A 12,268-nucleotide genomic window follows, 5' to 3' on the forward strand; every position below is an offset into this window, starting at 1 on the left:
AGAAAGAAAAAGCTGGAAGAGGATCGCTTTCTGCTGATAGGCGCACCGACGGCCTGGGGTTTCAGGTAAGTCAAAACAATCACTTGCGGGTGCCTAACATTGGCACCCTGAAGTGAACGACTTTCCTTCTCCTTTAAAGGGGGTGGTTCACCTTCAGGTTAACTTTTAGTATGTTATAGAATGGCTTGTTCTTGCCAATTTTTTTATACAATTTGAATTATTTGCCTTCTTCTTCTGCCTTCCAACTTTCAAATGTATTATTGAGAATTATTGAATTGTGGGGCTACAATTTTATTGATCTTATTTTTTCATTACTTATCCTTCTATTCAGGTCCTCTTCTATTTGTATTCCTGTCTCTCTTTCAAACCACTGTCTAATTGCTAGGTTAAATTGGACACTAGGAACGAGATCGCTGCTGAAATTACAAACTGGAGAGCTGCTCAATAAAAAGCTGAATAATTTAAAAACTGTAAATAATAAAAATTGTAACTGTCTCGGAATAGCACTCTCTACATCATACTAAAACATAATTTTAGGGTAAGGCCACACTAAGCGATAGCGCGGCGATTTGACTCGCCGCGACTATTCGCCGCGACTTTTAATCCTCAATCGCTGGCGAAACTTTGGCGCTGGCGTCTATGGGAAATCGCGCAAAATCGCCAGCGTAAAAACACACGCGGCGATCTTTTTTCTATTGTCGCTCGAAATCGCCTAGCGAGGCGATTTCGAGCGACAATAGAAAAAAGATCGCCGCGTGTGTTTTTACGCAGCGATTCCCCATAGACGCCAGCGCCAAAGTTTCACCAGCGATTGAGGATTAAAAGTCGCGGCGAATAGTCGCGGCGAGTCAAATCGCCGCGCTATCGCTTAGTGTGGCCTTACCCTAAAGGTGAACAATTCCTTTAAGGTTTTTTAGAACTCTTAGTTGTTGATGACATTACACCATGAATACAGATTTTGAGGGTATATTAATAAAACAAAGTTTGAGTACTAGTAAAACTCCAAAAGGTTGTGTTTTCACCAATATTTTTGTTGCTGTTATTGTAAATCCCTTTAGGAGGTAAATGGTGTATTTATACCATTACTGGTGGCAGCTGGGGGTGGAGGGAAAGCCTACCTAGAAGATCCTGAGGACGCCTTAGACCTGACTCACCCAGAGAGGTTTGAAAACAATACAGCCGTGCCAGGCCTCAATGGAGTGTCTGGAGCAGCAGGTACTGTAAAACTGAAGAAAGTATTAGTATTAGTATAATATACCTGACTTTCGCTGTCCAGCTCCTGAACCTTCACCTTTCCCAACCAGAGAACAGGAGCAAGTTCTGTTTTGAAATGAATGGTCTGATCAATGTAATGTCAGAGAAATGCTGAAAACCACTTCATTGCGGTTGCCTGAATTGAATGAAAACAGTGTTTGTGGTTTTTGATATGTGAGCCACTTTGGACTGCTAATAGCTGGCTTTCGATGCAAAAGATTTTTTTTGAAGTTTAGAATGTTAGCGAAGTGTTGCTGACCTGAAAGCTTGGTCTTTTTAATATCTTTAATATGACACCTATGATGCTGTCATTAAAACACACACGTGTTAATGCTAATGTAATGCAAATGTACCCATGTGCAGTAGATGAATTCAAATGCTAGGGGCAATATAAGGCGGTGAAATGGAAGGACTTTTCACTATTGCCTAATTAACCTCTCAGGAAGCCATGTGCCAGTGAAGACATGAAGACAGTGGGGCTCATATATCAACACTGGGCAAATTTGTCCATGGGCAGTTACCTATAGCAACCAATCAGTGATTAGCTTTTAAAAGCCAGCTGCTTGTAGAACAATGAATGCTGCAGTTTGATTGGTTGTCATGGGTTACTGCCCATGGGCAAATTTGCCCAGTGTTGATAAATGAACCCCAGTGAATTGCTTATTGTTAAAGCACAGGTGAAACTCTCCTCTGGTAATTATTCCCAGGGGTCCCAACAGTGCTAGGTATGCAGGCTATGTGGGCATCAAAACAAATATTTGGCATATTTGACCAGAATTCTGATATATAGGCTATGATTTTAATAAAAAAATACAGGTATGGACATGTTATCCAGAATGATTGGGACATGGCATGGGGTTTTTTGGATAAGGGATTTTTCCGCAATTTAATTCTCCATACCTTATGTCTTCTAAATATCAAGTAACCATTAAATAAACTCAATAGGATTGTTTTTCCTCAAATAAGAATTGATTAGATCTTAGTTGGGATCAACTACAAAGTACTGTTTTATTATTACAGAGAAAAGGGAAATCAATTTTTAAAAAATTAATTATTTGATTAAAATGGAGTCTATGGGAGATGGCGTTCACATAATTCGAAGCTTTATTCGGTTTCTGGAAAACAGATCCTATACCTGTACTATACAGTAGAACAGTAGAGTTTAATATAAACAATGTTTTATTCTCCTGTTCTTACCTATTGTAACTATCTCCTGTATTTGATCACCTTCATTCTATTGCTTCTTCTAGATGTAAAACTTGTTGATGAAGGTGTTATGGAAGTATGATCATGGCAGAACCAGAACTGTTCTTTAATTAATAACTCTACATTTGACCACTGTTTAGGTGGAGGGGGTGGATGGAATGACATAACTGAGTTACCTATGGCTGGAAAATCGCTTGTATTTGGGGCAGAAGGAGGTCAGTCCTGCTACAGAGCAATAACAAAACTACAGTGGTATACATCTGGTGGATTTGGTGGTGGAGGAGGTCCCTGCACCTCCGGTGGTGGAGGAGGGGGCTACCAAGGTATGGCCATATAGCTATAAATCACCACTAATGGTAAACTGTATAAAGGTTTTGGATGTACTGATACTATGTTTCCATATCACAAATTGATATTCACATTTTTAAACATTTTTCTCGTAGGTGGTAACGCATCTGAACTGGATGAAATCTTTTCTGATGGACAGTACGGTGTCTCATTTTTTCACCCATCTGTAAAAATCTTCCTGCATCCTTTAGCTGGTAAGCTCACTTTTCACATATAAAATCATAGTCCATGCCCAGAATTACATGTGAGGCTTTTAGCTGAACTGGATATGGAAGCTGGCTTTGTCCTCAGTGTTGTGCTATTGTGTGTACTGTTGTCCACTGAATCAAAACACCTAACCATAAAAAAATGACTATAATCACAGGTTTTTCAAAAAAGAACTCAGAAACATTGGGGGTTATTTACTAAACCACCATTTTTTCTGGTCCAGGTTTTTATGGACTTGAATTTTTTGTGGAAAAAAAGAAAAATTTTCACAATTTATTATACCCAGATGCTGCAAATGGTCCGAATCCAAATATCCGCCATCTCAAATCTGCCGAGATCATTTAGAAGTCACTGGGAGATGTCTCTTTTACATTTTAAAATTTGTGCTGGGTTTTGTCCGATAATCAAAAAAATTTGGGGGTTTTTTGGGCGATAACCCAGAAAAATTGAGCGATTCTGGTGTCAAATACGCAAAATTTGTAATATTCAGGTTTTCAATCAATTTTATCAAGTTTTTTTTCTGACCGATCTTTTCGAGTTATTTTATTAATAAAAAAGATCAAATTATGGATGGGAGTTTGGTGAAGCTTGGTTTAATAAAAATATAAGATAAATTCGAGTTTTAGTAAATAACCCCCATAACGTTATGTTTTCACTCAGGATAAAATTCCACACACAGTTGAATCGTGTCACTGTTCTTTTAACTTCTATAAAATGAAACTACATTCTTGTGCCTACATATTGATCCTCTGCGGACACGGAACAGATGCGCTTTATGTTTCATCTCTTATTAAATTACAAGAAAATGAGTTTAGTACAACGCAGGCCAGGGATGACTCAGATAGCCAGCAGATGTATATATATTGTAATATATAGACAAACAATCTCTGTTTGCACAAAAGGCATTAACGACCTTTAAATCTATTGATATAGGTGAGAGCAGAGGAGCTACTGTGTTATCATAATGTTTCATTTGTTTGCTTTAAGCTATGGAGAGCCACGGAGAAGTGCAAATTAAAGTTTTCATAAACTGTAGCCACTGTCATAATGACAATTGCAAGAGAGACCCAATCAGCAGGAATGTTGTATGTCTTTGTGACATTGGGACTGTGCTCGCCAGCGATAACACAACCTGTATAGGTAAGCTGATATTCTTATAATAGTATGGAAGATAACCTAAAACACTGTTAACTGGTGTCCTCAAAGCTGCACAGAATATTTATTGAATCTGTTTCACAAATAGCCATTATTGTTGTCTCATGATGCAACTAAATAAAGATTTCAGTATTTTGGGAGGCAGTTTGCCGGATCAGAGAGAGTAGCCATTTATTGAAGTTTCTTCCACCATCCTAATAATTTTCTACTAGGACAACAATATATAGTGAATAAAGTGCCCCCTCTTGTAAAATATAAGGATATTATCAGTTACCGAGGAGTTTCATGACCATATAAAATACAGGTCATGGAACTCCAAGGTAACTTCTAATATCCTCATATTTTGCAGCAGGGGGTACTTTATTTATTATAATACACAAGTTTCAGTGAGTCATGTGACAGAAATGACATCAGAACTCACCGTTTATAAGGATATAATTTACAAGATATTTATGGCATTTGTGTATTATATATATAACAGCTGGAGTGAGTTATTTGAAATGGAAAAAGCTTTAAGGCTGAATGAAGATGTTTCTTGAAAAAAGAAAAAAAAAAAGAAAAGCAAAGATGCGCCTCTAATTTCTCTAGAAATCCAGTAACTGTTTCTACATGTGAAATGGAGTTTTGTGCATTTTATAGGGAATCTCATCTCGTCACCTTTTGATATTTATACCCCTATATAAAAAAAATATTTATATATATTTATAATATTCTGTTTTATCACTGAATCTTAAATTGTGTGGCTTTGTTTTATTTTCAGTTCCAAAATGGCCAATGGCTGAGAAGCAGCTCCCACTCTCACTGATTCTTGCTGTCCTTATAGCGACGGTCATTCTTGGTGTCATCTTTGCTTGTGGAAGCCTGTCGTTTGGTACGTCTCAACTCTCTATTGTCAAGTCCCTTTATAACAATGAAAGTCCTGGTGACTAAAAACAATAAAAGGCTTTAAATGCATTTAATTGTTATTCTGCACATTTAACTGTGTTTTTGTTTTCGATGCCCTTAACAATAAGATCTTAGAATTGCAATTGCAATCTTATATACGTGAAGAAATATCTATTCTTCATAAAATGAAGTCAAAGGTCTCTCTTGACTTCCGAAAGGTGTTAGAACATTCAACAATCTATCTATTCCAAATATTTATTTCACATACATCATGGGATTGTAGTTATACACGTATGAGATCCTTTATCTGGCAACTTCTGAATGACGGGATGGCCGTCTCCCATAGAAGTTAGAGATCACCACAGTGCTAGAGTAAAATTCCGCCACTCTCCATTCATTTCTATGGGATTTTGAAAGGCGTATTTATCAAAGGATGACCTTTCACTTTCACCCATTGATAAATACTCTTTTAAAAATCCCACAGAAATGAATGGAGAGTGGCGGAATTTCACTCTAGAGGACTGTGGTGATCTCTAACTTCACTCTTTGATAAATATACCCCATAGACTCTATTTTATACAACTAATCCACATTTTTCAAGATGATTTTTTCTCTGTGATAATAAAACAGTAGCTTGTACGTAATCCCAACTAAGATATAATGAATCCTCGTTGGAAGCAAAACCAGCCTATTGGGTTTATTTAATGTTTACTTGATTTTCTAGTAGGCTTAAGGTATGAAGATCCAAATCTGGAAAACTGCAGGTTCCGAGCTTTCAGGATAACCCGTCCCATACCTGTACTTGGAAATGTAGTTTTGGATGGTTACCAAATAGACAGAGCTGCCCCTATACCTACAGGGTGCTAGAGCTCAAAATTGGCCCTCATCTGCTGAGCTCTATTGCTACTCTGACTTGTCAACCCCTAATGCAAACTGCATGCCGGATTTATGATTCAGACGTTGTTTTCCTTTTTTGTAATAATTCGGGCAACTCATGAAACCTTAAGTCATTATTACCAAATGGCACAATATATACTGTGACATGGTATAACGTAAAAGAAATTCTTTCTTCACTTAGAATCCAAATTCCTGACACACTGTCTCATTCTTTATCACAGTTTACCACCGTAAGAAGAAACAGCTGGAAGGAGCACGGGTGCGACTGCAGAGCACAGAGTACAAACTGAGCAAGATCCGTAGTTCTATCATCATGACAGACTACAACCCTAACTACTGTTTTGCAGGGAAGGGAGCCAGCCTGAGTGAACTGAAGGAAGTTCCTCGCAAGAACATTACTCTGCTTAGGTAGGGAAAGTATTAATATGGCTATGTACCATCTAACAATATCAAGATAGCCAATGATTACATAAAATTCAATTAAAATCTAATTAATAATGTTACTGTATCATTTTACAAGTGTCTGTGAATATCAGTAAAACATATACAGTGAATATGAAAAGTGACGGGTGAAAAATTCGAAAAACGCATTGAGCGTCAAAACAATTTTGACGCCCGGGACAATTTTTATACGCACGATTATTTTATCCAAATGCATTAAGGTCAATGAGCGTCCGAAATTTTTTTTGACGCAGTGGATTTTTCACGGGCAAATTTTCGCTGCAATTTCGCAAATTTATTCGGCCCGAATTTGCGCCTGGCGAATTTATTCGCCCATCACTATATATGAATCATCTGATATTGATTGACAACTCATGTATATGGTGATACATAAAGCACCTGTATAGTATTGGACCCTCTACATTATGATAACCCCAAAAATGTTTTTCTGTCCAGTGCCACCCCCAGGCACTGGACCTCAACTGCTTGCTGAAAGGAACCAACCTTTACTTAACCCTTACTGAAAGGAAACAAATGATTGGTTAAAGTGTGCAACTAGGCCTGGAGCAAACGCATTAAATTAGTCTGCCAAAGTGCACTATTCTTTGTATTGCTATTCGATCACTTAAAGAGAATCTAAAAACTGACTGACCACAACAATAGCATCACTAAAGATGAGGTTTAGGGCCATTCTGTTGTTGATTACTACCCACCATAAATATAAATCCTCAACTCTTACCACTAAAAGCCCTGACATGAGGCCAGGCTACCCTTTAGAAACCTGCTTAAATTTCTGAGGCCCAGTGATATAAAAGAGTTTGGGCCCTGGGTTCCTAACTATACTGTCTTTCAAGACTCCATGAGTAAAGGGGCCTGGTAAAGGAGTACAGGTATAGGATCTGTTATCCAGCATGCTCGGGACTTGGAGTTTTCCCGGTAAGCAGTCTTTCTGTAATATGAATCTCCATACCTTAAGTCTACTAAAAATAACTCAAACATTCATTAAACTCAATAGGATTCTTTTGCCTCCAATAAGGATTAATTATATCTTAGTTGGGATCAAGTGTGAGCTATTGTTTTATTATTACAGACAAAAAGATAAAACTTTCAATTATTTGATTAAAATGGAATCTATGGGAGATGCCCGTTTCGTAATTCATAGGTTTCTGTATAATGGGTTTCTGGATAACACATCCCATACCTGTACTTCATTCACACCAATGCCCCCTGCTAGCAGTACCTTCCTTTTCAACAATGTTGTAAGCTGCCCTATGTTGTTTTATTCCTTGTAGAGCCCTGGGTCATGGTGCTTTTGGTGAGGTTTACGAGGGGATGGTTGTTGGGATTTCTGGAGATCCAAACCCGCTCCAAGTAGCTATAAAGGTAAAGTATATTGTATGCCGTATGGATCCTTAATTTTATTATTTACATATATTGCACTAAATATTATTGCAGAGAACAGTGAGTCACCTATTATATATATAGTAGGTGACTCAACATGCTGTGCATTACTGTTAACACAATGTACAAAATTATGTTAGTGCAGCACATATAACTCCATAAATAAAGTGCATATTTTATAGACTTCACGGTATTTATAGATTTATTTGTTCTATCTAAAATAGTGTGTTTAATTATAGGGATTTTATTGATAGTCTGGTTGCCTTCTTTCCTTGAAAAGTGTCTAATGTAAAGTGAGTTTTTGCCCCTGCTAGCAATTTCTATAGAGAATGATACTGTGTATGATACATAACCTTCCTGGAACCTTGCATAAGTGGAAATTATGGAAATATATGCACTACACTATACACAAGCTACATTTTCTTATATGTCTGCTCCCTGTTTGAGGCAAATGCCATTTTTAGAATATAAATATCAGCTTATGTTGCCTGGGGAAGAGCAACATAGTAAAAACCTTTTACCTGCCCCTAAAATGATCGGAAATTATTTTTAGAGACTCTTTTTACGTGCATTATTATTTTTTAAAGTACCTTTTATAGCCTTATACCCTTTATAGGGCAAGGTCTCCATTTTTCACTGCCATATCTCAAGAGGCATTTCTTACATCACTAAAAGCTTAATTTTTTCTGACATATCTGGAGATATTGCTTTACCAGAGCTTTAATAAGAAAGGAAAGGGGATTAGACTGTCACCCACTGTGTCTCTATCTCATATTTGTTATGAAAAACAAAAATATTTCATGGATAGATTTTTACAAGTGATTGTCCAGAAGCATACAAACAAGTAAGTGTAGCTATATTTGGAAGTCTATAATCAGAAGTCTATCAGCACTCCTTAGTCGCTTAGTGCATAAACAAAACGAAATGTAATCCACTAAACATATAACTCGATCCATGGATGTCAGTGCCTGAAAAGTAAAGGCCTTTAGGTATATATACTATTGTCTTCCATAAAACAATGTATTGCATTTACAGACACTACCAGAAATCTGCTCTGAACAAGATGAAATGGACTTTCTCATGGAAGCTCTGATAATCAGGTAAATTGAGGGCTATTTATAGTGCATTCTCATTTCACCTTGTATCTAATGTAGTATTTTATATTGGATATAATTTAAATAATTAAGAGTCTCCTGAGTATAAAAAATTCCAGGCAATTCTCACTTCTGTTGGACAGTGCCTACTACAGCAATGTACTGTACATAGGTCTCCACGTGCCAATGAGCAATATATTTTAAAACAAAAGATCTGATTGGTTGGTATGGGCAAATGAACAGGCGCAATATATCACTGTAAATCAGCCCCATGGTGTAAAAGCAGCTCTAGTAAACATAAGCATTCTGTACTGGCAAAGCTGTCATTAGAAATTACAAATAAATCCTGAATTTGTACCAAAGCAGGGCTAAATTACATCGGGAGTGCTGGCTTTTCTGCCCAGTAATAGTGTTCTGTGGAAAATTCTTCATCTGAAGCAATCAGTACAGTAGCTCCTACACTTCTGCATGAATGTGCAGTTTATGATATTTAAAGGACAATATACAGATGAAAGGATTTTCTTAAATTTAATTTGTAAATAGATATTCTATACAAAGAGACAACCCTAACTGTACATTCCTTGCTTCTTTTCGTGTTAACACAGTAAATTCAATCACCAGAATATTGTGCGCTGTATTGGAGTGAGTCTCCAAACCCTTCCTCGTTTTATCCTGCTGGAGCTTATGTCAGGTGGGGACATGAAGAGCTTCCTCAGGCAGAATCGTCCGTGGGTTGTAAGTTATCATTAAACTGCCTCTATACTGCACTTGAATATGTTCATGATGGGGCAGAGCTTAGTAAAATTAAAATATGCTGACATTTGTGAATTGTAAGCTACTCCTACTGTTTGAATACTTTAACATTTCAATAAGTGATGTTGTAAATTATACATTCTGTATAATATGTCATTGTATTAATCTTCTTATTCTGCATACTATTTGTTATCATATTGATTTTTATGGTTTATTGTGAAAACCAGATAAAATATTTCAAACTACAATAAGTGATGTGCAGACCAGACCAAAATGTACAGGACTCGTGGTTTGAATGAGTATGTGTCGATATTTGCACATTCTGGAACCCAGGCAGGTTTGGGCTGAGATCTCCCTTCCGCCTTCCTGCCCGCAACTTGCGATGAGCTCTACTTTCACATTTTGATAAATCTGATTCGTTAGCCTGCCTATACCTCATCTGTACTTAGGCCATATCCCTCCTGTAGTGTTATAGACTGTTGCACAAATGATTATTATCATTATTAGAAAATGATACATTTCGCAATAATGTAGTCTGCATATTCTTGTTCTTTTTTTCTAGAACCAACCTTCTACCTTATCCATGCTAGATCTGCTGAATGTGGCCAGAGATATAGCTTGTGGCTGCAAATACCTAGAGGAGAACCACTTTATCCACAGGTAGGGAAATAACATAATTACGCATGCCTTTTATAATTAAATGATGATCACAGCCATTGAATATCTGCAGGTGTCAAGGTTTTTTAAGGCAATCAATGAGCTATGGTAATTTGCAACAAAAAAAAGTGCTGACCAGGGCTGTAATTTGGTCCAGTGCTGCTCTAGGCACCGGACCCTTAGTGCGGCCTATTGGTGCGCGCGTATTACAAAATTATGTAATTCACGTAAGCATTAAATCACTTCCATTAGACTGGTCCCCCACTGTGAGCGGATTTAGTGAAGAAGTATCTAGTGGAGGTGGGAGAACAGGGTTTTTTTGCAGAAAATTTTACTTACCATAAAGGCACCCCCCTAAAATTGCTGTCCTAGGCACAAGCCCTAGAGTGCCTATATGGTAAATATGACCCTGATGCTGACCCATACTAAAAACTTAATACAGATAGAGCAATAATTCATATTTCTATATCTGTATTTATATCAACAGACAACATAATAAATAAAAACAATTTCCTATTCAGGGACATAGCAGCCAGAAACTGCCTTCTAACGTACAGTGGGACAGAGCGTGTGGCTAAAATTGGTGACTTTGGAATGGCACGGGACATTTACAGGTATGTAATCAAGGTGGGTTATGCCCGTCTGTTTTAAAGCTGGTTAATAATGGCTATGTTCTAACACAATGATCCCCAACCAGTAGCTCGTGAGCAACATGTTGCTCTCAAACCACTTGGATGTTGCTCTCAGGGTCCTCAAAGCAGGTGCTTATTTTTGAATTCCTGGTTTAAAAGCACGTTTTAATTGCATTAAAACTAAGTATAGTGCCAAGTAGAGCCTCTTGTAGACTGCCAGTCCACATAGGGGCTACCAAATAGCCAATCACAGCCATTATTTGGCACCCAAGGGACTTTTTCATGCTGGTGTTGCTCCTCAACTCTTTTTACATTTGAATGTGGGTCACTAATAATAAAGATGGGGGATCCCTGTTCTAACATATACTTGTGTCTGCTGATGATGAATGCCATCATGTGTACACCTCTCTTTAAAGCTAGGTACATTTATAAAAGCACTTTATGTACTGTAGTTAAGTAAGTAAACTACTTTTTAATCCCTGGTATAAAAATATCACCTTTGGTAACTCTTTCCCTCTATGGGTATATTCCTATGGGTATATTCCAATTCCAAGTGATTTATCTCTACAAATTCTTCTGTACCAGCAGTTATGGACTGTTTTGGAAGAAAAGCGTTCCATCTACTTAAGGATACCGTCATAATGGTCATTGCATACGGAATTAATAACTGTTTTGAGGAATAAAAGGTTGGATTATGTGATTAGAAGTATACCTTTATAATCCTTAAACTAGGGATGCACCGAATCCTTCGTGAAAGATTTGGCCGAATATTGAACTGAATCCTAATTTGCATATGTAAATTAGGGGTGGGAAGGGGAATTTTTTTTTTACTTCCTTGTTTTGTGACAAAAGTCATGTGAAGTCCCTCTCCACCCCTAATTTGCAAATGCAAATTAGGATTTGGTTTGGAAAGGCAGAAGGATTCAGCCGAATCCGAATCCTGCTGAAAAAGGCCAAATCCCGAACCGATTCCTAGTTAGGGTGCATCCCTACATTAAACCTTATATTACAAAAAGGACGTATAAGAGACTATATTTTGCAGCCCCAAACCAGTGCATAGTGTAGTTCTAACTGAACCTGGATCCTGGCCGTAGCCAACATAAGCAAGCTGATCTCTCACACCATAAGAGTTGGACACTTGTAAGTTAATATTACTTTGTTTACTTGACTTTATGGATTGGCTAAACCAAGGCACAGAGATGCTTCCTGGATAACCAAGGACTGCACTAAACAGTCCCTGCAAGACCAATTACATAGTAACATAGTAACATAGTAACTAAGGTTGAAAAAAGACACATGTTCATCGAGTTCAACCTTTTTTTTTTTTTTTTTTTTTTT

General features: G+C 37.4%; 1 protein-coding gene across 1 annotated transcript in view; it reads left to right on the plus strand.

Moving 5' to 3' along the window:
• The window catches only part of LOC108698980 (leukocyte tyrosine kinase receptor), an 88,554-nt gene that overhangs the window by 67,424 nt on the left and 8,862 nt on the right, over positions 1-12,268 (plus strand). The window contains exons 14-24 of the mRNA XM_018230838.2: positions 1,059-1,215; positions 2,601-2,783; positions 2,904-3,002; positions 4,003-4,155; positions 4,931-5,041; positions 6,174-6,360; positions 7,686-7,776; positions 8,830-8,894; positions 9,494-9,623; positions 10,204-10,301; positions 10,820-10,912. Of these exons, the coding sequence (XP_018086327.2) occupies positions 1,059-1,215; positions 2,601-2,783; positions 2,904-3,002; positions 4,003-4,155; positions 4,931-5,041; positions 6,174-6,360; positions 7,686-7,776; positions 8,830-8,894; positions 9,494-9,623; positions 10,204-10,301; positions 10,820-10,912 (1,367 nt within the window). The remainder of the gene's footprint in view (positions 1-1,058; positions 1,216-2,600; positions 2,784-2,903; positions 3,003-4,002; positions 4,156-4,930; positions 5,042-6,173; positions 6,361-7,685; positions 7,777-8,829; positions 8,895-9,493; positions 9,624-10,203; positions 10,302-10,819; positions 10,913-12,268) is intronic.

The sequence above is a fragment of the Xenopus laevis genome, chromosome 8L (genome assembly GCF_017654675.1).
Source record: "Xenopus laevis strain J_2021 chromosome 8L, Xenopus_laevis_v10.1, whole genome shotgun sequence".
NCBI lineage: Eukaryota > Metazoa > Chordata > Amphibia > Anura > Pipidae > Xenopus > Xenopus laevis.